At 32.8% G+C, this 26,616-nt stretch overlaps 1 protein-coding gene and 1 non-coding gene across 4 annotated transcripts; one reads left to right on the forward strand and one right to left on the reverse strand.

Annotated features, from left to right (window-relative positions):
* The first annotated feature begins 6,907 nt into the window (after positions 1-6,907).
* On the forward strand, positions 6,908-7,000 carry LOC114417562. Its single transcript, XR_003667823.1, has one exon. It is a non-coding gene; the product is annotated as a small nucleolar RNA snoR126 (small nucleolar RNA).
* A 1,517-nt stretch (positions 7,001-8,517) lies between these two features.
* LOC114416958 (G-type lectin S-receptor-like serine/threonine-protein kinase At4g27290) lies at positions 8,518-15,280 on the reverse strand. 3 transcript variants are annotated; one of them, XM_028382014.1, is made up of 8 exons: positions 13,860-15,280; positions 13,645-13,770; positions 12,977-13,125; positions 12,674-12,884; positions 12,326-12,563; positions 12,094-12,244; positions 11,817-12,011; positions 8,518-8,988 (listed from the first exon to the last, which is right to left on the reverse strand). In XM_028382014.1, exons 1-8 carry the CDS (start codon positions 15,157-15,159, stop codon positions 8,965-8,967), a joined length of 2,394 nt encoding a protein of 797 aa, XP_028237815.1. In that variant the 5' UTR covers positions 15,160-15,280; the 3' UTR covers positions 8,518-8,964. The 3 variants fall into 3 exon arrangements, with proteins under 3 accessions (XP_028237815.1, XP_028237814.1, XP_028237813.1); XM_028382013.1 differs by lacking the exon at positions 8,518-8,988 and having other exon boundaries at positions 11,639-12,011; positions 13,645-13,761; XM_028382012.1 differs by lacking the exon at positions 8,518-8,988 and having other exon boundaries at positions 11,639-12,011.
* Positions 15,281-26,616: the final 11,336 nt, after the last annotated feature.

Raw genomic sequence — 26,616 nt, forward strand, 5'->3', positions numbered from 1 at the left:
AATAGAGCTTCTATGAAAGAGCGAGGGTGAGCGGTGGCAGCTTCAATGGTGTGAGAGCTAGGGCACAGGAGACACTTCGACAATGGCACTGAGAGAGGCAGAGACAAAGACAAAGTGCAAAGAGAGGCTAAGGATTGAGTGAGACGTTATGAAAGAGGGTGCGAGCTGAGAATCAAAACTAAAATTTGTCACATTCAAAGATGATTTTGAAAAACCGTCTTTGAATACTCAATTTCAATGACATGTTTGCTAAAATCTGTTGTTGATTTGTAGTTTCAATGAAGTTTTCGCAAAAGCTATCATTGAAATGTTACTTCTATTTACAAAAAAAATCACTGTATTTTTAACAACAATGGTTTTGGGAGAACTGTTGTTGAATGAGCATTGTTAAAACTTGTTTTTGTGGTAGTGATGATAGCATGGTGAGGACAATAATACCCAAAATTGAAGAGGAATCACAATCGCATGAAACTGTACTAAAGCATTTGATACATGAACCTTGAAAAACACTTAATCCAAAATCTTCATGTATGAGGAACAGTTAGTGCAAAAAAGGTATCCTAAATAGTTCTTAGAAGAGACATGCCAATGTAATCACTCATTCATAATATAAAGGACGATTTAGGGAAGCAATACCTATAAATAGAAATATGACTGTTGATAACAGATGGGTGGTTACTTATAACCCTTGGTTGTTGTTGAAGTATTATTGTCTTCTAAATCTTGAAGTATGCAGTAGCATCAAGAGCATTAAATATTTGTATAAATATGTCTACAAAGCCCATGATTGAATAGTAATAGAGGTTCATAAAACATCACATGTAGATAAGGTTCAACATTGTATTGATGCAAGATGGATTTGTGCTCCAAAACCTTTGTGGAAGATATTTAGATTTACCCTTTATAGAATATATCTATGTGTTAGGAGATTACAAATCCATTTACCACATCGTCATCAAGTGCGTATAGACATCAAAGAATCACATATGTACTAAACGATGACCGTAACTCCAAAACCATGTTGACATAATTTTTTTCTCTAAATTGTAGAGATCCACAAGCTAGGAACTATTTGTATAGAGAGATTCTAGAGCATTATTGTTGGCACAGAGACAATAAGGAATGGAACCAAAGAAAGTCAAACAAAAAATACGTGGTGCGATCTATAGAGTATCTCCTTCAGAAGAGGAGAAATTCTGCATGTGTTTTGTTATCTCATATAAGAGGTCCAACCAATTGAAAATACCTACTTACACCCAGTGAAACATGTTTTCCCATATTCAAAAAATTGGTTGAGCATTGGGGCTTTTTGAAAGTGACAACAATTTTTGCAAATGCTTAGTTGAAGTATCAAGCCTACCGAAGTACCAATGCCTTATGCTTTAAGGAGCTCGTTTGTTATCATATTAAATTTTTGTAAACCAACTAATGTTAGGATTCTCTGGGATGAGTTTTACATCTACATGATAGAAGATTATCTTTGACATGAGTTTTACATCAACCTTGACTAATGTGTTATTGAGGAATTTGAATGACCTTTTGATTCAACATGGAAAACAAATAACAAATTATGATTTGCCAACTTTATCACTAGATGACACTGAAACATTAAATTCATAGGGTTATACAAGAAGAATTATTGGTCCAAGTACCCAATGAAGATGTGAAATGTGTTCAAAGTTAAATAATAACTAATTAACTACTTTTAATACTATTATGGATGTTATCTACAATTAACAAAGTCAAGTTTTCTTTGTGGATGGTCTAGGAGGAACAAGTAAAATATTCCTCTATCACACTATAATTGAAAATTAGATAAGTGAGGGTCAAATTGTCTTAGTAATTGCCTCATCTAGGATATTTGCGACATTATTACCCGGTGGTCGAATTGCACATTCTCAATTTAAGATACCTACTAATGTAGAGGCAAATCCATTTTGCTCAATAAGTAAACAATATGATCTGGCAAAGCTAAATAAAGAAACAACAAAAATCATTTGGGATGAAACACCCATGACAAATAGATATGCTTTGGAAGCATTGGATCATTCATTAAAGGATATTTTAGATTGTGATGTTCCATTTGGAGGGAAAGTGATGGTATTAGGAGGGAATTTTTGTCAAGTACATCTTATTGTTCAAAAAGGTACTAAGACACAAATGATTTTTGCATGTATTGTTAAGTCTCCTTCATGAGCTATAAAAAAGGTCCTACATTTGCAAGAAACATGCAATCATTCCAGGATCATAAGTTTGCCAAATATCTCATGCATATTGAAGATGGTATTGAACCTACCAAGGATGATGATATTGTCAAAATTCCCTACAAACTTGCAATAACATAGGAATGAGAAAGTTCAATACAAAAGCTTATACAAGAAACATTTCCCCAATTAGAATCTCATACATGGTACAAAGAGCCATACTGACACCAAAACAATAAGGATGTTCAAAAATTAATGACATAATTATTTGTCATTTCCTTGGAGAAAACATAATTTGTTATTATCTGATGAGGTCGGAAGAGATACACACAACTTATATCAACAGCAGTAGTTGCCCCCCATGGTGATCTGCCTCCACGTATGTTAAAATTTTTTTAAAAAAAATCACCCTTGATGTTCTTGCAAAACACAGACCCTAAATTTGGCCTTGTAATGGGACAAGACTATTGTGTTGTGGATTTTTAATGAAAATGTTGGACATTGAAATCCAAATAGGGTGCCATGCTAAAAAAAGAGCTTTCTTGCCTAGAATTAAACATAAGACAAAGAGTGTGGGACTTCTTTTTGTTCTTCTCAGAAGTAATTTCTTGTCAAACTAAGTTTTGCAATTACCATTAATAATAAGTCACAAAGACAAATTATACCCAATGTTGAAATTTATCTTCCACAACATGTTTTTAACCTTGGTTAATTATATGTTTCTTTGTCAAGAGATGTTTCTCAAACATCCACAAAAAAATCCTTATTAAAGAAGGACAACTTGAAGGGGAGGATGAAAACTTCACAAAAATGGTTTTAAAGAAATTTTAGTATCTCAAACTTAGGTATTGCCTCTTTCCATAATAGTATTGAATGATATACTTACTTATTTATTTTATTATTGGAATATAAATTAAGAATCATTTTAATAGACAAAAAAATTACATTGATTATGTATATATTCTTGGTTCTAAAGGAAAATTAAGATTCAATTATATCTTTCAATTATGCGAAAATTTGAAAACAAAACATTTGGATTTGTAGTTTTGATAAACATGTAAGTGGTAAAATATTTGCCTCTTTCTTTGCTTTTTTTCACAAATATTCAACATAATTAATTATCTTTTTTAGGCTGAAAAAATTGAAAAGCTATGCAATATTTGGAAGGATGAATATTCACTTGAAACAATTTGTCCAATTGACAACAAGTTTAGATCAAATTTGTTACTAACAACCTTCATAATATGTCATTTTCAATCAATCAACTCAATTTTTAATTTTCTTTAACATCGGTTCACTCTCAAAAAAATTATTCTATTTGGTGGGGTTTTAAGTGATAACAGATAAAACTCAACTTTGAAAAATGGTAAAAAGTGAATTATTGTCTCAAAGGATAGAAAGATACTATAGTGAGTTTATTTTAAAATGTTTACGTACGCTAATTTAATACATGCATATATTTAATTTTAAATTTTCTTAGTTCTAATCAATTCTAACTCATATTTTTCTCTATATTAGGAGACTTATACGATACCAAGTGATACATGGCATATTAACAACTTTCATGCAAAACAAAATGACTCGATTCTTGAGATTGTAATCAGTTTTAACTACTAATTACATGAAAAACCACCACCCAACATATACATGATATTGTGTGACCAATTTTCTAGTTTTTCCAAAGGCAAAAAACTATGAATAATGTGTTCTATAAAGAATGAAGAAGAATGCATCAAGTTAAATAATTATTCAAATTTAATATTTATTTTTTCATTCACATGTTTTCTTATAGGTTAAATAAAAATAATCATTAAATTGACATTTATTTTCATAAATCACATGGAAGCTAAAGATCATCCTGAAGTACATGTATCATTGGATTTGTCAATTAAGGAAGATCTATGATGTCCAATTGTTGTAGTATTGTACGTAAATAATATTTTTCCTTTGACTTTTGTGAATTTAATATCTATAAATTTTTTTCCTTTGTATGTAATTCAATTTATGGTTAAAATATGTTTACAATCTCTAATAAATATCTTAATTTTATATTTTCTCCTTAATAAATTTTATCTTTGATTTTGCTCCCTGATAAAACAACAATTTTATTTTTGGTCCCTTGCACTTTTTTTAGTTCATGATAAATTAGTGAATTTGTGTTTGTTTCGTGATAGATATTTTTCATTTATTATTAGTCTGTTTGAAAAATAATAATAGCAAATGATTTTTTTTATAAGGGAACCAACACAAAATTTGCTAATTTATCAAAGACTAAAAAAGTGAGAATGACCAAAAACAAAATTGTTGGTTTATTAGGAATTTAATGAAAAGAAAAAATTATTAGGGAGTAAACACATAATTTGGATATTTACTATGGATCAAAACATATTTAAACACACAAGTGTGACAACGCTTGTGTTTTTGCTAGTAATAATAATAATAGCTAAATTTTTAACTTTTTTTACACTGGTCATTAACATTTTATTGCTCCAAATGGTGGACCATCTCTGGCATGTCTTCACAGTAGAATCGTCTTATTTCTTGACATGACTTTGTGCTTTTGTTGTGGTCGAGAATTTTATATTTTATCACTTTTTTCATAGCCTTAAAAACTTCCCCACGTATCACATTTGGTAATTGGATGAATCAACTTTTGCATTAAAAATAAAATTAAAGAAGTAATACTTTAATATTTGTAATCCCACCTATACAATACTATAAAAATGAAATTTAGCAACCGAAATTAGAGACCGAAAAACTTTGGTCTCTGTTAGTGACCGAAGTAGCGACCACACAATTAATGGTGCAATTCACAACTAAATTTGTGACCGAATTTGATAATAATGGCCAACTTGTGTGAGTGACTGAATTAGCGACCGAAACTAAAGGTCGTTGAAGGCTTCGATGGCTATTTCGGTTGTTGTACATGTAAAAAAACAAAAGTACTTTAGCCACCGAAGTAGCGACCGATATGTAGCTGAAGATAGCCACCGAAGAGATTTCGGTCGCAATAACAAGATTTTAGCGACTGAATATAATTTGGTCGCTATATTTATTTCTATTTTGAGATTAGCGACCAAATTAGCGACTGAACTCTCATTTCTCTATATAAGTGAAGTAACAAAAAATTTATTTATTATAAATCATAATAAATATATAATATACTTAAATATATTTTATACTACAAAAATATTGAAATTAATATATTAGTAATATTTTTCAATTAAGAAAATAATATTTAGATTATTTGATTAAGATCAATAAGCCATGTTTATCATTGGTCTTTTAATTTGTTTTTTTTTACAAAATAAATATTTAAAAATGATAATGAATACCCTTTATATTATGAAAATATATGATAATCAAAATTTTTAAAATTAAGTAATTCAAAATATAAGGTATAAGTGTAACACCAATTATTTAGTAATTAAGTTTAAATATGACATAAGTAAAATTTATGCATTGATGAAGACTCAATTTGACTTTAGTACAACATGTGCATTAAGCAAGCCCAATAAGATGCAATGTGTAACATATGCATTCACTAAAATCCCAAATTTACTTTAATTTAAGGCTTAATTGCAAAATACGTCCCCCTATTTTACCTATTTCACCAAATTAGTTTTCCTATTTTTTTAAAAGAAAAAACTATATTTATTTTTAAATTTAAGTGTTTCTTTAAAAACTAGGCCCGTGAGGCGAGTGCGGACCAATGTATTAAGTTCGTATAAGAGTGTAAGAGTACGTGACAGACTGATCTGTCTGCTACACGGGTCGAGTCGGTCTACTTACCCACTCCTAATTTTAACCGTTGATGCTAAAATTTCAGACATTGATTATAATAAAAAGTTGACTAACATTTTTCTTAAAAAAATAAAAACTTTAAAAATGCTTGAAGAAGGACAAGAACCATGATGTTTAGAATGAGAAACACATTCCTTTATGACGACATCTAAGTGCTCATTTGAATATTTAGTGCAAAATATAATATTAATAAAAATTTGATGCAAAAATAGTTCAAATTCAATTTAATTTAATTATTTTATATATTATATTTATCTTTTAAAATAATGTTTCTGATTTAGTGACAACATTTTTTATCTATATTAAAAAATTCATGTTATTTATTGTAAATAGATAAAAGTACTGTCAATAAATTACAGAAATAAATATTTTAAAAATAGAAAATATTCTCATTTTATTTAAGTACAGTTAATTACTACATAATTTAATTCTTTAAAAAAATTAACCACTTGATTAAATAAAGTTAAATATAAATAAAAAATACTATTTTAATAAATAATAAAAATATCTTAAACTTAATATATGCAAGAAATACTATTCACATAAATTAGAATATGTATATTTATATAATTTTTTTATTTTATATATTATATTTATCTTTTAAATAATGTTTCTGATTTAGTGACAACATTTTTTATCTATATTAAAAAATTCATGTTATTTATTGTAATATAGATTAAAAAAATAGTGTCAACAAATTACATAAATAAATATTTTAAAAATAGAAAATATTTTGGTTTTATTTAAGTACATTTATTTACTATATAATTTAATTCTATTAAAAAATAACCACTTGATTAAATAAAGTTAAAGATAAATAAAAAATAATATTCTAATTAATAATAAAAATATCATAATCTTAATTCGGGTTCTTCTATTGTTCTTTTTAATATGAGCAAGGGTTGTGATGACTGAGAACATTCCTCGATTTTTATAAGGACCAAAGCAAGTTGTTTGGTCTGTGATGGCAATTTTGTGCGTGTTTGAGCCTCTAAAATCTCCTTTCAACTCATCTTTAAGTGTTAGAACTTAGAACTCATTGCACATCTTTGCTATAAACGATTTAAGTTCATTTATTTCTTGAATGTTTTTTTTTCCTGATATGCATTGTAAGCTGATTGATACAGTGCAACCCTTCTACAAGGAGAAGACAATTGAAAAGCAAATTAAAAAAGAATTTGACAAATCCAGTGACTCTTGAAAAAACATAACTTTATTGTTGCAGATAATCATGATGCTTTAACAATTGTTAGTGTGTGGACTCCTGTGGTTGTTGTATAAGTGCAGTGTCATTGTTTGTTTATCTCCTTCCTCCTTCTTCAAATATGTTATCATAAAAGGAGGACATCGTGTTCCTTTTTAATCTTTCTTTCTCTATAGGAAAAAAATGTATGACAAGAAGTCCTTAAAGTTTGGTGTGAAGTGGCAGGGTTGTTAATATAGCATGTTTCTGTTATGTAGTCTCATAGTGTGTTTGGATTAGCTTTATTTGCATTCAATATAAGTTTTTCAGCCAAAAATTATTTCTTGAGCAGTTTTAAAATGACATCTTCACGTGTTTGAAAATATTATATACTCATCTCTTGTAATTTGAAATATTATATCTTTACAAGTTGCTGAAAAAAATGAAAAATCTAATAAATGAAAAAAAATTATATTTACAGCGGGTAATTATTAAACAAGTTAAAATCTAATAAATGAAAAAATCTATTAAATCTTAGTCTTAAAAATTATATTTACGGCGGGTAATTATTAAACAGGTTAAAATCTAATAAATGAAAAAAATAATGCCATATTTTCTTTGAACAATTGAGTTGTTTTTCAATTTATTTTAAATTTAAAAATTAATTATTAAACTAGACCAAAAACATTTCAAATACATTTTAGAATGTAAAATTAGCGACCGAATTAGCAACTGAAATTATTATTATATTTTAAAACTTTATTATTTAGTAGTCACCAAATTAGTGAATGACCTTTTAATTCACTTTACAATTAAAATTATTTAGTTTTTTTATTAGCGACCGAATTAGTAACCGCATCTTATTTTAATTTATTTTATATTTAAAATTTAATTAATTATTAGCAACCGAATTAGCTACCCCAAACTTTGGTTGCTAATTTGGTCCCAACCAAAATAGCAACCAAATATCTAGCGACCGAATTTTGTGTGCTTGTGACTCAGTAGTTCGATGGTGAAATAGCAACTGAATAGAAATTTGGTCGTTGAGGGTTTAGCGACTTGGGTTTTTCCGACGTACATAATTCGGTTGCTATTTCGGTGGCTAAGAGGTTTAGCGACCGAATTTAGGGATTTAGCGACCGACATATTCGGTCGCTAAAACATGCTTTTTTTGTAGTGATATATCTAGAGTCACTTTGTTAGTTACTTTCAAACAAGAATTGTCTTTAGGAGATACATTAGCTATGAATTTTGAACTACATTATTTTCAAAGAAACATGTTGCAAAGGGATTATATAGTACATGATGCATTTTGTAATACATAATTTTTATTTGGCTTCATTAAGTTTTTCATACCTGAAATGTATGTCATTTTCAAATTACTCCCCAACATCACCTCTGTTGTGAGCTCATGGACAACTCATAGATCCTAACCCAAAAGAGGTTGTCATTGAGATCTACCTCTCTAGGTTTTTGATCTCTTTCCATCTCTTGAAGCACAATGATCCCCCGATTGAAATTCCATGGGCTTCTGCTCAAAACCTCCTCCCTATCCACCATATCGACAAAAAAGGAAACATGAATAGGATTTTCCCCACCTCCCGAATCTCGATCCCCTTCTTCACCTTCTAGATTTGGGCCATAATTGTCATGAAAGCTTTACTATTGAAAGATTCTTGAGTTAGAATCCTTCCAGCCAACCATGCTTCATTATCCTCCACCACTTCTTCCACTGGTACTTGTAGAATCGTCTCTTTCTCTTCCTCCATGAACTCAATGTTCCTCCATCATTTCATCCTACGATTACTATTAAGTCAAAAGACATTTATATCTTAAAGACGAATTAAGACTCTTAATTATTTATATTAGATTCAAATAAAAAAAAGTGGTAAAAGGGTATATTTGATATGCTATCAAATCATGGTCTATATTTTTGCATATGAGTTTTCAGACGATACATCCATAAAAAATGATTTGACATAACACTTAGTAATGCACTTAAGACCTTCATTTAATACTTTGTGTCCGAGATTCATTCTTGCAAAAAATATTCTCCTATAATCTATTGAAGACCTACAAAGAATAAATGAAGTCAATAGCCTGGGGGTGTTGATCTTCATCAAAAGGTGCGCTCTACTAGTCTAGACTTGCTATGATGGAAGAAGTAACTTTCCTACCGAAGTGTAAGACATGCCAACCTATTTGCATGGATTTTGCATGAAGAAAGGGCATGCATTTAATGCAAGTAATAAATGCTCCAACTACCTTAAGACTCTAGACGAAGAAAAAAGTGAAGAATCCACCCATAGAGGAAACTTTGAATAAACAAGACATGAATTATCTTACGTGAAAACACTCTTTCATTCTTTCTTGTAAAGCTTTTTAATTGTTAATCTTTATATAGATACTAAGCTCTCCAAAATACCTTATAAACCTTGAGAGAAAAAATTAAAGTGTTGAGAGATATATCTGCTTGTAAGATGACTTGATATTAGTCAATATGCAGATTCCAACAAATTTTGTTGAGTTAAGTCGAGCTTGGGGTATATCTTCCTTTTGTAAAAGCCAAAAGTGGAAGTGAAGAATACTTGTAACTTTGAGATAAGTTAATGGAAATTTGATAGGTTGTCAAGAACTGAACATAGTTTCAGTATAGAGACAAAGCAATATAACTTTCTATGTGTCATTCTTTACTTCTCTTCTTTGTGTTAACTGGCAAAGGGTTCAAAGGTGAATGGGATTTGCAAGATTGAAGAGGAGGAGAATGGAGAAAGAAACCATGTGGAGTTGATAATGAAAATATCTCTTGGGGGTATAATAGATATCTCACAAATAATAATAATAATAATAATAATAATAATAATAATAATAAACTTTTTAACTTTATTTTTTTACATTGTTCATCAATATTTTACTGCTCCAATGGTGGAGAATGTGCATCATGTCTTCACAGTAGAATCATCCTATTTGTTGACATGACTTGTGTTTTTGTCATGGTTAGGAATTGGTATTTTATCACTATTTTTATACCCTTAAAAAGCTTCACCATGCATCACATTTGGTAATTGAATATTGAACCTACTTTTGCATAGATGAAAATTATAAAATTAAGTTTTCCATACTTGGAATATAGATCGTTTTCAGATTACTATTTAACATTTTTTTTCAACCAAGTACTTGAAAAAAATTGAGTTTCATTTTACTATGTATATGTCATTTGTCATCTTTTTTTAAATGATGACACGGTAGACAGAGTGTCATGTCATCACGCTTTATCACATATACCTCATTGTTTGTCAAATAAATTTTTCAGGTATGAAAAATTTATTTAAACAATCAATTAAGTTTTTCGTACTTGGAAAATAATTTTTTTTTCAGATTACTACCTAAAAATTCATTTTTTGTCAAATAACTATCTAAAAAATTTTATGTTTCATTTTACTATTTGTGATTAATCTCTTTCCGTTAAGTGATGATGTGACAGACATAGTGTCACGTCATCACGCCTAATCACTGAGACGTCATTGTCACATCATTGAAGGTGATGATGTAGCAATGAGGTGTTCATGACACGGTGTGATGATGTGATACTCTGTTTGTCACCTTATTATTTAACGGAAGGTGACTAACAACAGATAATAAAATAAAACTAAAATATTTTGCAGGTACTTGATTGAAAATAAAATGAATTTTTAGATAGTAATATAAAAACGGTTTATATTCTAGATATGAAAAACTTAATTAAGTCAAGTGAAACTTTAATTTTTGTAATCCCACCTATATTTCTAGAAACACATTGTTAGATATTTTCAAACAAGAATGGCTTTTAGGAGATGCATTACCTATTAATTTTGAACCACATTAGTTTCAAAGAAGCATGTTGCAAAAGGATTATAGTACGAGATGCATTTTGTAATACATAGTTTTTATTTTGACTTCGCTTGTTTTTGCAATAAGTTTCATAACAAAATCAATTATATTTTTGGCACCAAGGTGCAAAAATAAAAGAAACATATGACTTGTTATTAATTTAATCTTGGAGAGGTTACATTAGATAAATTGCAACTTAATACTTTGTTACAAAACAGTAAATTAACTATGGTTGAATAGAATGAGCAACTATTGACATTCAATTTTTCGCTCAGATATATGATTTCGTTAAACGAGTATAAATGTCTATGTTCAAAATCTGTGTTCCTTATTGTATTATCCTTTGGCTAATGCTTATATTTGATTACTAGGAAAATTTTGGTTGCTAAAAAATATTCAAAACAGATAATATATATATATATATATATATATATATATATGATTTTTTTTTCACATCCTTGCTTATTAGAAACCATTTTACATGTCACCGAACACGTACAAGATCAAAATTAATTTGCTAAAGTATTTGTTTTAAAAATTGTTCATATTTCACCACACATAACTAAATGGCTAAAAATAGTTTAAGTGCCAAGTTCTTGAAAGTTAAAAAATTTCATGTACAATGTTTGAGTTAACTAATATTTCTATCTAGCATTTAATAGTGAGACCGTTACTTCATTGGTTGAACAAGACTCTTGTCTACCACAAGGTTGCTCGCCTTCAATTGAAATATTTTTAATTAAGAAACCAGGTACCTTAGGTTGAGATAAACTATTTTCACTGCTCAACATTACAACCACAGTTGTCATGTTTGGCCTATCTTCAGGATGGTGTTGCAGACATAAAAGACCAACTTGAATGCAACGTACAAGTTCAGATATATTACATGAGTCCACAAGACTAGCATCAATCAATTGTTCTGGAATGCCCTCTTTCCACAATCTCCATGCCTGCAACAATTCAATTATATTATTATATGTACTGTTTTTGCTGCAATTGAAAAATTAGTTTTGTTTTTCTGGTGTTACTCACATGTCCAATAAGATTGTCACTGTGCTCTTCATATGTTACTGTTCTGTTTTTCTTTCCACTTATAATTTCTAACAACAATACGCCAAAGCTAAATACATCTGATTTTATAGAGAATAATCCATCAATAGCATATTCAGGTGCCATATAACCGCTGAAAGAAACAACACATGGATTAATTTGATGTTTCATTAATCATTTTAAAACTTTGACATCGATCTATTAAGATACTTACTATGTTCCGACAATTCTGTTTGTATTCCCTTCAACTTGATCACCTCCACACATTTTAGCCAAGCCAAAATCTGAAATTTTTGGGTTCATATTATTGTCTAGTAAAATATTACTTGCCTTCAAATCTCTGTGTATGATTCTTAATCTAGAATCTTGATGAAGATACAGAAGTCCCCGAGCAATTGCACACAAGATGTTAAAGCGCGTAGGCCAATCTAAAAGTTTACTTTGAGCTGGATCTGACAATATTTTCAACAAGTTGATTAGTCATTTCTTTAATAAAAGTTTTTGAAATAAATTAAGTAAACTTTTACTACACTAATTACCAAGATTTTCAAAAAATACTTACCAAAAATAAATGAATCGAGACTTCTGTTGGGCATGTATTCATAGAGTAACATTTTTTCCTCTCCTTCGCTGCAGCAACCAAGAACCTTAACAAGATTTCGATGCTGAAGTTTGGCACACAATATAACTTCATTCTTAAATTCTTTCAATCCTTGCCCAGAACTCTTAGAAAGCCTTTTGACTGCAATCTCGTGTCCGTCTAACATTGTACCCTATATTATTATATTCAGGAAAATTTAACAGATATTGAAAATCATGAATTTTCTTTAGCCTTATTATATTAATATGAAGGTTGAAAGTTTACCTTATATACCGGCCCAAAGCCACCTTCACCAAGCTTGTTATCAATTGAGAAGTTATTGGTGGCATTAATTATTGTAGCAAGATCAAAGAAAGGAAGCTCCAGATTTTCTTGCCCACCATCATCTTTCTCCTCTGTCCATGTTCCATTTTCTTAAAAAAAAAAAAAAGAAATCAGAACATTGAATACAATGTCCACCACATGTAAAGCTAATACACTTAGCAGTTTTAAGTAAAAACTCCGAGCAAAAGTTGGGTGGTAGAGAAGTTGGTAGTTTTATTAAACTATCAAATCGCAAAAAATTATTGAATTTATGGACATGAAACTTAATTTCTGTTCAAAATAAACCAAAAAAAAAGAAAAAGAAACGCATGAAACTTAATTTCTATTCAAAATAAACCTAAAAAAAATTGTTTTCCTCTATCTTATGGTTGATAACAGATAATGTGAAGTGTGATGACTACAGTTATTGGAGTTCAGGGGAGGGTTTTTACTCTACTAAACAAGGAATGAATGCCCGAAAGGCCTTAAACAACATTTGTTGAAATTCTGTAATTGAACAGAGCATTACTGCATGAGTGTTCTACTTTTTAGACATCCCAGTTGTTCAATTAAACTAACTTGAGAATATTTGTGAAATTATAAAAAGGCTTTCAGGCTAAGAAATTTACCTTTATACTTTGTTTTGGTCATGTAAATGTAGGAAAATGCCAATAACATCAGAAGGACTAAAGAAACTGTGATTGCGACCACCAAGACTACCTTTTTTAGATGCTTATGTTTAGCATCTGCATTCACTTTTTGACAAAGAAACAAAGCTCTTGTTATTCTCAAATAAAAGCAATGGAACTATAATTGTATTAATTAAAGAAAGTTAGAAGAATACCATTGTCTTTACCCGTGCCTGAAATGGCCATTCGAACATATAGATCTTGCCCACTTTCAGAAATTCTCAAATCAACAAGATCACCAAACCAAATGGAGCAACCACTACCTCCACCACCGGTGTCCATGTTTGCAAAAGCCGTGCAGGAACAATTTTTCAAGCATTTGGCCTTGCAATCTTCAAGTGTCATACTTCTATTGATCCAAGAATGTGTAGTATCTGGCATTTTCATCCCAGCAATTAGACGAAAACCATCTTTGTTTTTTACTCCACAACTCCATGGTTCACTACGCACACACCCTTTTGTCCAATCCATTTGATTCCAACCTTGGGGTGATTTTGGCTTAAATCCCTCCAAGCATTGGCACACAGGGGAGGCATTAATCATGCAATTCCCATACGCTCCACAAACATTATAAACATCACAACTGTCTTGTGGTAGAGATTGGTACACACTCCAAGTTCTAGTGTGAGGAATCCATGTAATGCGTTGGCGAAGAAAAAGAGTTTGGTTCAAAACAATTATCGAAATCACAGAACTATTCTTGAGGGTGTACCTCACGTACACTTCATCTTCATTTTGGACATATTTATATTCGAAAAGTGGGTTAGGACTAAATCCAAACACTCCACTAGAAAAAATTCCATTCCAAGGGCCACTCCTATAGTATTCATTCGAGCCTTTCGATATAACCAATTCAGGATTGGTTCCAAGCTTCAACCCTGAAGTAAAATCTCCCGAAGATGGATCTTCCCAATTTTTCCAAGCTGTAAGATACCGATTGAGGCCGGTTTTAAGGTTCCACCCCAACTTCATTCCTTGTAATTGTGTATCACAAGGATAGTCAAAGCTCTGCCACACAAAATTCTCTTCATTGTCCATGTTGTCGTCCTTTTCCTCTCTTATTACCAAATTTCCGTTGTCTAAAAGTTGCACAACCGGATTCGAAACTGCTATTGTTGCATTTGTCGACCAAATAAGAGACCGATTCTTGCCGAGGAGTATGAGGTTTCCATCTTTGCTTAGAGACAACATGTTGGATTTATCTTTTGCAGGGTTGTCGCGGTTGGCAACCCAAACAACTGTTCTCATGGGGATGTTTTTGAACCATATTCCGACATAGTGGTTTGGGGAATTACCGGGAGTAAAGAAACCCAACTCAAAGGTTCCTTCCTTGGAGACCAAGGTGCTGCCATCAAGAAGTGGCTGGGACTGAGTAATGGTATCAGTTGCATAGGAAATTTGAGAGAAGAACACTAGTGGGTTTGAAAAAACTAACATAGCAAGAAATAGAGCCATTTACTTTGGAGCTATTGCTGCATACTGGTGATAGAAGTTGAATATATATTTATGGAGATTTAATGGTAGCTCTGAATCTTGTGAGTATCTTGAAGGAGAAGAACATGTTCATGTGGGTTGCCGAATTTGACATGTTAAGCGTCGCAGCATATGCGCAATAAATAGATGTAGTTGCATGAAGTAATGGGAACTGGGAAGGATGACGTGGTTCATACTTCATATCACAAAAATTCAACACATATTTTACAATAAATGAGACACAAGAAGACAAGTGGAAAATGAGTGATAGAAAGATATAATTACTGATTACTCTTGGTCGCATATGGGTTGCCATATTTGACTAAAAAATGGGCTAGCATTCTAAAGTCTTAATTGTGTGTACTGGATTCAAACCAGTGCATGCCTCGTGGATATTGATATAAGATAATTACCATAGAGATGAGGTTGTTGGTAAAGTGATATTTACAATAAGTAGAAAGAGCAAAAACTAAATTGAACTTGAAAAATATGGTGCAAAGAAAATAGAAAAAAAAAATAGAAACATGTTATAAAAAAGATATGGGAAGGGTCCAGTAGGTTACTTATTTCATAAAACTTTAGTTTTTGGTATGACCACGCATTTATTAGTTGTCAATTATCAGAGAAATTTTGGTTAGGATCAAGTAGGATTATTATAATTAATAAGATCCTTTCTTCGGTTATTTAATAAACTATCCTTTCACGATTTTGAAAAGATGAGTTAAATTGGAATAATCCTATGCTGGTTAAGTACAATTTTTTTTCAGTGTAAGGAAGCTCCCAAGAAGAATCAGCTATAAGAGAACAAGATTGTACCGGTTGGTGTGGTGTGAAATTTATTCAGAGGTTACGACGGTTTACATCAATTGATTCTCAATTAAGTGATTGATTCAAAGAAGGAATTTTATTCTTCGATCAAGTTTTTTTATCTACTCCAAAGAGCTTTACCAGCCGTTATTAATATGAGATTTCTATGCTAAACTATTTCTAAGTGAGTTTGCACTTTGTAGTAAAGAAAGGCACTGAAAATTGCGTGAAATTAAATTAATGCAATAAAAACGATGAAAGCACAAAAGGAAAACGACTACCATACCTCTGTCAGCTAACCGTTCTTTATGCCAACAGTATCGATTGGCTGGTGCAATTATAAAGATTGTACTAACTATTTTGATGAGTAAAATTATCTATATGAATTGTTTTTTCTTGAGTATGTTTGGATACATAATTTTAATTCAAAATTTATTAGAGAATTTAAATTTCTGTAATTTAGAATTTATTTGGATGATTTTTTTTATGAAGAATTTAAATTTTTAGAATTTTAAATAATAAAAAATATGAAATTTTAATTTTTTTCTAAAATGTGAGATATTAAAATTCTTTTTTTAAAAGAATCTTTTAAAATGTTCCCGTGTTTCCTTAATATCCTCTCTCCTACCCGAAAGTTTTTGAAATCTCTTGAACGAGACTAGTCTCTCGCGCCTATCATCATTTTCTTCAGGAAATACAGTAACTCATGGAACATCAAGTGGACGTAGCAAACCAATTATATTTTTTCTTCTCTTTGTATTCATTTTTTCACCTTCACAATTTTAATTTTATTTATCTAAAAAAAATTAAAAATAAAAAAAAATCAATTATTTAAAATTTTTAAATTTTAAAATTACTCATAATTTTAAATTTTTTCATCCAAACACACTATTAATCTATTTTAATTTCGGATAAAGTCACAAAATTCCTTGTTAAAGACGGTCTGTATTCAGTCTAGCATGCCTTATACACTTGTCAATTTTAGCAGTACAATATGGAATTGAGAAACAAAATATAGCGTATTAGACGTGATCGACCTTCTTTCTTAAAAATTATGGAGCCTCGCATCATATTAGACTTGAATGAGCATTAAACCGTGATCATGATCAGACTTGAATGAGCATTAAACCGTGATCTGCCTATATGCAGAGAAAATCAATATTTTAAAAAATATCTAAAAGTTTTGGAAAGTATTCTGATAATTGAGATGAATTTGACTTTGGTTTCTCCGTCCTTTATTATTATTCTTTCAAATTGTTACTATTTTTTTAGCAAACTTCAATAAATTTATTCTTTCAGTAAATCTATAACAATAGATAAAGTAAATATTACTTTTATTACTTGGTTTTGGTTTCCACTTTTATTAGACCATTATGTCCTTAATCAATCAAATATTAATAAATATGGATATAATCACACACACAAAGAAGAGGGTACATTCATCTTTTTCTCTTCATTTTTTTTAATTCCTTTTACTCTAAGCAACTCATTTACATTTTTTTTTCTTCAATTTTTCTTCTTATTTGACCCATTTTTGTGCTTGAAAGTGGTTTATATTTCTCAATCAAACTACTATTTCAAATACTAATCTCACCTTCCATTGCGATTATCCTTAATTTTGATATGCACTTTGTTGCTTTGTCTTCTTCAATTTGTTTTCAATTTGTTCTCAGTAAGGTCTGCATTGTGTTTTTTTTTTTTGGCATTTTCATTGTAATTTTATCTTTTTTAATTCTGGTGATCAGGACAATTTTCTCTTTCTCTCCCTTTTCCGATAGTGATAGGAGTCTCTTCAATTAATTCACATATTTTTGTTTTATATGATTGATTGATAACTGCTAAATAATTGTACTTTGATAGTAGAAAATCAAGCAAACTTGTCTTTGAAAATAATTATTTAGCAGTTATTTACGCTTAAATATTAAAGAATTGATGTTTTGTTTAATTTTTGCTGCATATACAAAAAATGGAGGTGTTAAAAGCAAAAAGTGGGAAATAACGAAGAAAAAAAGAATAAATCAAAAAAGACCAGCCCAGAGCTCGCGCTTAGCGCGCAACACGTGCTAAGCGGGTCAGGAAGGTACAGGCGCTAAGCGAGTCGTTAAGCTCGAGAGTGAATGCATTAAGCGAGAAGAGATCGCTAAGCTCGCGATCCAATAGAACAGAACGCGCTAAGTGAGAGAAGCCCGCTAAGCGCATGATCTACACGCGTTGAGCGAGGGGGGTTGCGCTAAGCGAGCCTACGAAGACCCAAAATCCACTTCAGTAGCTATAAATAGGAAGTCAGGCCAAGGGAGACAACACACCACCACAGAATCCCCTTTGGGGGAAATCATTTTCTCCCTTTCTTTCTTTCACCCCTCTTATTCCATTCTTTTTTCCTCCCTCTCATTGTAAAGCCCTCAATGGCCATGAGTGGCTAAACCCTTAGTTAGGGCCTGACAGGCCTAAAAGCCAACGTGATGTATGATGTACTCTTTACTGTTTATCAATGCAATACCAGGTTTTCTTTCCTATTTTCTTTTCTGTTTTTATCTTGAATATTCATCTTTATATTTTGTTAGGGATTAGATGCTCGGGAGAGGGTAACTTCTAAATAAGAGTAAAGAAGGTATGCATGCATTAATTTTAGGGGTTAGATGCTCGGGAGAGGATAACTTCTAATAGAAAAAGAAGAAAATATATCATAATAAAATTATTGCTAGGCATAGAGTGATTGCATTATGCCCATGTGTCAAAGCAAACATCTAGAATTAGAACTTCATGCATTTTATCTATTGAGTCTTTGCAAAGGCATTTGGGAGATAGATAGGTAAAATAAGCTTGTCATCGTGAGGCATCAGGGGCAAGTAAATGAACAGATGTGGGTGAGATAGAATCACTTGAATTGGTAAATAAAAAATTATAAAATCATACACCCTAGGCAAATAGGACATGCCGGGTCCCAACATTATCATATCTTATCTTTTTTTATATCTCTTATTTATGTTATCTTTTACTTTTCTTATCTTATCTTTTTTTAGCTTTATCATCTTTTAATTTCTATCTTCTATTTTTCTCTTTAAATATTTATCTTATCTATTATCTTTCTTTATCTTTTATTTTAAATTTCTTATCTCTTTCTTGAAAAATTGGATTTGCATTAATCTAAGTACAAACAAAGTCCCTGTGGATTCGACACTCGGACTTCCAAGTACTTTACTACTTTTGACAATTTGGTGCACTTGCCAACAAGTCAACATTGATCAGTTGATGGGTATGGAATTGACAATGTAAAACTCATGTTGCCATCAAAAGCATGGAATAACATATATCTCCTAATCATTATGCAACATAATGTAGCTCAATGTAGAACTTATGGGCCGTGAATCTTCTTTATCATTGTCTTGAAAATCAATGGTAGCGGAATGGAGAAGGAGAAAAGGTAATTGAAGATGACACTTCAAGGAGAAGATGAGCCAAGAACAAACTCACCACTATAGGAAACCATGAATAAGATCTTAAAGGTATGAGAAGAGGAGTGGAGGGAGAGGGAGAGAAGGGAATGAAATTTATGCCTCAAATGAGTTCTGAACTTTGAAGTCTAATTTTTCAAATGATCAAAGTTGCAAAATACACACACAAGACCACTATTTATAGACTAAGTGTTATACAAAATTGGAGAGAAAGTTGAATTTCTATTTAAATTTCACTTGAATTTGAATTTGTAGAGCCAAAATTTTACTAATTATGATTAGTGTTTTTCATCTATGGTTCAACACACTAATCTAAGATCAAATCCAAGATTCTCGACTAAGTTTACTCAGGTGTCGTGAGGAATGTAGCATGAAGGACATGCACAAATGCGATTATATGATGTGGCAATGGGGTGTAGCAAACAAATTCTCACCTCCTCCTTAAGCTGGTCTGAAATTTAATTGGATTAGGCTTCTCCCAATTCAAATAAATTTCTCTCCCAACACACATCAAATAGAACACTTAATGCATGTAAAATTACAAAACTACCCCTAATACAAAAAATTAGTCTAGGTGCCCTAACATATAGGAGCTGAAAAATTCTACATTATTAGGGTATCCTCCCTACACTACGGAGCCCTAAATATAAGACCCAAAAATAATGAAACCCTAATATAATATGTACAAAGATACATAAGTAAGTTTGTACTTAGCCCATGGGCCAAAAATCTACCTTAGGACTCATCAGAACCCTAGGACCTCCTTTATCTCTGGCTCAATATTCTTGGAGTCAGTCTTCTATCCAAGAAGACTAAGTCACAATTTGAAATGTATCACCAAATGATAAAAAATGGCCATAATTGAGTCATCTTTCTCACCCTAACCCTAACCCTCCACTACACAACACTCATGGAGAACAAACTTCAAAGGCTTGGAGGTCAACAACCATGGCCTTGACGACTTTGGCTTGGGCGTTTAATTTGGGCAAGAGTAGGGTTTTCTCTCTTTCTCTTTGACACACGTGTTGGCCGAGCGAGTCAACGACGTTGAATGGACCGAAAATGGTGTTGTCGCTGCTAACAAAAATGGTGCCACCGTTGATGGATGCGGTAATGGCGCCACTAACTTTCAAAATCATCTTTCGACTTGTTCGATTTCTCCAAACCTAATTTCTTGTGACAATCATTGGATGATAGGCAGGGTTTGAATGTGTGGCGGTTCCTTAAAGCCATCAATGGGTAAGATACTTCTGAAGGATTGAGAAAATTACAGTGCTCAATAATTTTTGTTGGGGATATGTCTCCTTTTCATGTCGAGGCTCTTCATTTGTTGCATTCTCCTGTAGGACTCTAGCCTTGTCTACAAGTACTTTGCAAATTTATATTTTGTGTTCATGTTAATTTGATACTTCTGAAAACAATCTTAATATGCTTGACTTGATACTTGGTAGATTCCTTAACTAGTGTTTTGTTTTAGTTAATCATGAGAACAAGCTTGCTATACTTCTGAAATTCAAGGTACTATTTCAAATTTCAATTATGGTTTTTTCTCGATAACCTTGTTTTTACTTGATGAATTTTGGTTCCTCATCTCTAATTAATGCTTGCAGGCTCACTTAGATACTGCTCATATATAAATGTTAAAAACAAAGTGTGAAGGTTATTTTTTTTTATAAAAAAAAATCTATACTCCTTGTGAGTTAGATATTATATTGCTTGATAATCTTATTGCTAAATGATTTTTCTTTGGTTTAGGGTGATGAATACATCAATGGGGAGATCATTCCTTGTAGGTACCCTACCTATCAACCAAAACATAGCCAGCCAAAGAAGAGTAAAAGTTATGAGAGGCAGAGAGATTCCTTTGGTCTTCCCTTATAGAATGCGTCTAAGAATTGATACCTTAATCAAGTATCCCTGAACTATGGCTTCATTTTTAATATATTGAATGTCACAAAGTTTCATTAGTTATTTTCCTTGTGCGTGCTGTTCATGAAATCTTATTAAGCTCTTTAAATACTTTATTTTAGGTGATTTTCATGTTTGCTAATGGTAACTAATTCCAAAATAAAGATACTCCTTATCACAACTCTATTATTTTCATGCTCTATTATATGCAGTTTTGTTGGTGACAACATGCACGATGATGGTTGCTTAGTCTTTGCCTACTACAGGATAGTGTTGTTGATTCAACATCCAATATTTTGCCTGTGACTTAAAGGAGTTGGAGTATTAAATGGCGTGTTATACCAATTCATCTACCATCATTTTATCTAGCTTTTCTTTTATATTTTATGCTAAGTTAATTTAAACTTTGACTTGGTATGGCAAGACAAAAGGTTAATACAGAAGGTGCAACACTATAGGGTCTGGATGGTGTCTTGATCATTAATTGAAATGCCCTATTTTCATTTATTCAATTTGTACTGCTTTGTCAATGGCTTGTTCTTTATTAACAACACTGAAGCTGAACTTCGAGGGTCCAGAACCTCCTATAGAAAATTAGAGAAGGAAAGTGAAGTATTTCTCATTCATTTCATTGTTGGTTATTACATGATTATTTATATTGCAAATCCTTACTAATAGAATTGCAATTGTGTTAGGGAATATTACAAATAACAAATTCGGTTATGCTTGTCCTCTAGCAGTAGACCAAGGCTACCCAGCAACATTCCTTCCGCTAGCTTAGTATATCCTAAGCTTTACACATAATCCCATAGGTAAGCAAGTTTTGTAATTTTCCTTTTCCCTTCTCTTTCTATTTGCACCCCTGCATCCTTTCTTGTAATTGCCCTTGTGTTTGCCCCTGTGTTTGGTGTTCTGCTATCACTCTATGGCCCTTGCAGAAGCACCTTGTCCTCAAGTTGATAATCTTGACATAGGTGGGACCAATCTTCCTACGAAGTTTCATCAGGAGAAAGTCCTTGCCACTACCCCAACACTTCCCAGCGTGGTTGTCCGGTGGATGTAGAAGTCTGTCTGTGATCCAGAATTGCGAGAAGGGTGATAACGGGTTGCACCTTGACAAACTTCTCTGGGAATTGCACAGTGTCTGCTGACGGTGGAGGGCCTTTAAATGGTTTTAACAAGGAACAGTGGAAGAATGGGTGCACACACCCCTGCTGGAAGTTGTAGTCAGTATGCAACTTGACCAATGCATTTTGTAACTTGGAAGGGTCCATAAAAGCATTTTGCAAGCTTGTCGGATTTATCGTGAGGCTCTTTGATAGAAGTCTGTCAGTGGGGTTGAAGTTTGAGCATAACCCAATCCCCTATTTGGTAATTAACGTCACAGTGTCGAGTATCTGCGTGTTGTTTCATTAAAGCCTGGGCCTTGATCAGCTTCTTTTAGATGTAGTTGAAGTTGTCTTCCCTATGGGCCAATATTGCATCGACGACAGCAACGTTTGAAGTTCCTATTCCGGGAAATTAAAAGGCTTATGGACAAACATTATTTCATATGGTGTAGTGTCGGTGCCGACATTCCACGAGGTATTATACGACCACTCGACCCAAGGGAGTAATTTGTGTTATGTCCCCGGTCATCGGTGAACAAAAGTGCACAGATACTGTTCAACGACGCGATTCAGAACTTTGGTTTGGCTGTCACTCTGCAGTTGATAAGCTGAGCTCATCCGCAATTTTGTACCACTCAATCAAAAAAGTTCTTGCCAAAAGTGACTGACAAAGAGTAGGTCACAATCGGAGACAAGACTTCGAGGAAGGCCATGTAGTTTTGCCACGCTATCAATGAATAAACATGCAACAGTATGGGCCGTATGCGAAGAAGGAAGCATACCAAGATGAATCCCTTTAGAAAAATGGTCCACAACTACCAAGATCGCTGTGTGGACGTGATACGGTAGGAGGCCAGTAATGAAGTCCAACGACAGGTCTTCCCAAGGACGGTGGGGTACCAATAGTGGACATAACAGGTCAACAATTCGCTTAGTCTCATACTTTGTATGTTGACAATCAAGGCAATTGGGTAACATCTGTGCGCATTCCAAACCAATAGATGTTCTTTGAAAGTCAAGCTAGTGTTTTCGCGATTCCGGTATGACCCCCTGTTGTTGTTGAGTGGTATTCCATAAGCAAGGTAGGGATGATGGGTTATCCTCGAGGGAGCCAAATTTGCCCTTTGTGCAGAATCAAGTTATGAATGAGCTTGAGGTCAGGGTACTTGTCAAGGAAATTCACATCTCCTGGCGCAGTCATAGGTACTCTGGATGAACCGCCAATTGTTGGTGTAGTTCTGCGAGGAAGGTCAGACAAAGTACTGAAAGAATCATGCACATGGGGGTATTTTGCTCAAGAAGTCTGGAGAGAGCATCAACTGCTTGATTGGTGGCACAAGAGCAATATTGGATTTGATAACCAAATCCCATTAGGCATGCAAGGTACATATGCTGCTTTGGAGTTTGAATAACCTGTGTGAGTAGCTCCTTTAGACTCCGGTCATAAGTAAGAATAGTAAAGCGATGGTCGAGTAAATACAATCTCCACTTTTGACAGTTGTCGTAATCGCAAAGAGTTCCTGGATGTATGTTGACACCTGTAGGAGCTTCGAACTGAAGGATTTACTGAAGAAGGCAATGGGGTGGCCTTGTTGAAACAGGATGATGTGCCATCATTTTCTTCTATTTTCTAAACCCTTTTTGCACCATTTTAATTACTGATTGGTCTTAATTGTCAATTAATCAGGCAGTTTTATTATTTGGGCTCATTTAGCTAATTTGATGTTTTTAATCTAATTTCAAGAATTAATGAAACATTGGGCTTTATCCGGATTTTGGTTATGGACTTGAAGAGGGCAAATAAAGCAGCACTTACCTTAGTTAATTTCTAATTAGGAAATTTCGCAATTTTATTTTATGTTGTTCAGTGTTTATTTCGTTTTGGGCCAGAGTATTGTAATAGGGCCCAGTGACTTTGAGTGACTCTTTTTAAATAGCTGCCTTGGGATTCGTGCAGGGCATTCTGTTATGCTATTTTCATTATTCAGAGCTTTGGTTTTAGGTTTTCACATTTTTCTGTTCCCTTGTTACAATTTTCGTTCTTAATGCAAATTTCTGTTTTCTGCTTCTAATTACGAGTTCATTCGTGCTTCTTCTTCTACTTTCATTTACGTTTCTGTTTCATGTTTCATGTTTCATTTGTGTTTTCTGTTTGAATCCATGGAAGGCTAGATTCTCTGGTGTTGTTTCCTTTTGAGGACGAAGCCCAACTCTCTTTGAGGTTTCGCTTGTAATGTGGTTTCCTGGCAGTTTCCCTTCACCAGTTATCCCAATTTCGTGAATATTAATCAGTGCACGCTTCGTGTTCGATTAATTGCCTCTGAGCCTAACTTGCGTTCATGCTTAATGGACGAAGGGCTAACTGGTGTACGTGGTGCCTAATCACGTATTGAAAATCCTAAGTTGATTTTCGCTTAGTAAATTGAAATAGGGTTGGATTAAGTGGTTGACTGTTAGGGACGAATTCTCCATAACCCAGGATAAGAGAATGGCTTCTGAATCAGAGGAAACAACCCGTTTTTAGTATTAGTAGTTTCGTATTCCAGTTTACTTGTTCTGCTTTTTAATTACCAAACAACCAAACCCCCCCCCAATCGTTACTGTTACTGCAAGTATATTATGAACATTTGGTTTGTCACTGCTCGTTGGGAAACGACCTAGGATCACTTCCTAGTTACTGCATTTTTATGTTTATTTGATTCGGGTACGGCCTCGATCAAATTTGGCGCCGTTGCCGGGGAGCAGTGTCCAAAGGTTCATAATAGCTAGCTAGTGTTGTGTGTTTAATCCTTTCGTGTTTTATGTTTAAATTGTTAGTATTGTGTTCGTACGTGTGTTAGTGTTGTTTAGTGTCCTGGTATTTTGTTTAATGTGTGTTCTGTTTCAGTTTTCCCATTAAGCGTTTCCCCTGTTTCAGTCTTGGGTGTTTCGCTGTGAAGATTGTGCTTGCGGCAAAAACAGAGTAGTAGTAGAAATCAATTAGAGACGGATTTTAGCGACCACCCATGCTGAATTATTTGAGATTTTTTGTTTTAGTAGCTAGGGTTGTTATTTTTGGCTGAATTTTTTTGTGGTAACTTCTTTTAATCCATATTTTGTGAGAAAAATAGCTAGAGCCTTTAGTTTGGTCAGATTTGAAAGTTCCAAAAAACTAGCAAATTTTGTGTTTGTCAAAACTTCAAACGGCCATAACTTTTGCTCCGGTTATCAGAATCGCAATTATTATATATGCATTTGGTGTAGAAAAAAATTTCCTATGCCGTAACAGCCTGCCATAGGCCGGTTGAGGTCTCCATCGTCCAAAAAAAGCGATTCTGTCAAAATTTTTTTATTTTTCAAGTTTTATTCACTTATTTTTCTTAACCTACCAATTTTAGCTTTCATAGTTAGACTTTGAATTTTTGTCTAAAATTTTTTGTGCTATCTTCTCATCATTTTATAAGGTTGCTCACAAAATTTCAAGTCATTTGGATATCATTTGAGGGTAGCTGTAGTTCAAACCTACACCTTTATTTACATGACAAGGCAACTAATTGTGTGCATGCTGAATGTAGTGTATGACTAGAGGCAATCCATCTGACTTACAACCCTTTGATCCTGAGATAGATAGGACATTTCATAGATTAGTTAGGCATCATTTTATACCTTTTGATCATTCTGAGCATTCCATAACTGGTGAATCTGTACATTCTGTTATTGGTGATTTTGAACATCCTGATCTTGAGCATTATAATTTTGAGCATTCTGATTCTGAGCATTCTGATTTTGCACATTCTGAGAACATGGCACAACCTCCACCTCGTGAGAGGACTCTAAGGGAAATGGCTGCACCTGATTTCACCTATGAAAGCTTGTGCATCCAATACCCTGATGAGGATGTCCCATATGTTCTTAAAACTGGACTGATTCATTTGCTTCCAAAGTTTCATGGCCTTGCAGGTGAAGACCCGCACAAACATTTGAAAGAATTTCACATTGTCTGCTCCACCATGAAACCCCCAGATGTCCAAGAGGATCACATATTTCTGAAGGCTTTTCCTCATTCATTAGAGGGAGTGGCAAAGGACTGACTGTATTACCTTGCTCCAAGGTCCATCACGAGCTGGGATGACCTTAAGAGAGTATTCTTAGAAAAAATTTTCTCTGCTTCCAGGACCACA

This window comes from Glycine soja, chromosome 6 (genome assembly GCF_004193775.1).
Source record: "Glycine soja cultivar W05 chromosome 6, ASM419377v2, whole genome shotgun sequence".
Lineage (NCBI taxonomy): Eukaryota > Viridiplantae > Streptophyta > Magnoliopsida > Fabales > Fabaceae > Glycine > Glycine soja.

What these genes read in the sequence shown, in the direction of transcription:
- LOC114416958 (XM_028382012.1), bottom strand. Translation starts at nt 15,159, where the DNA reads ATGGCTCTATTTCTTGCTATGTTAGTTTTTTCAAACCCACTAGTGTTC. An exon ending in TCTCGATTCATTTATTTTTG is followed by an intron (nt 12,564 to 12,673) that starts GTAAGTATTTTT and finishes AAATATTGTCAG; the next exon opens with ATCCAGCTCAAAGTAAACTT. An exon ending in AACAGAATTGTCGGAACATA is followed by an intron (nt 12,245 to 12,325) that starts GTAAGTATCTTA and finishes TGTTTCTTTCAG; the next exon opens with CGGTTATATGGCACCTGAAT.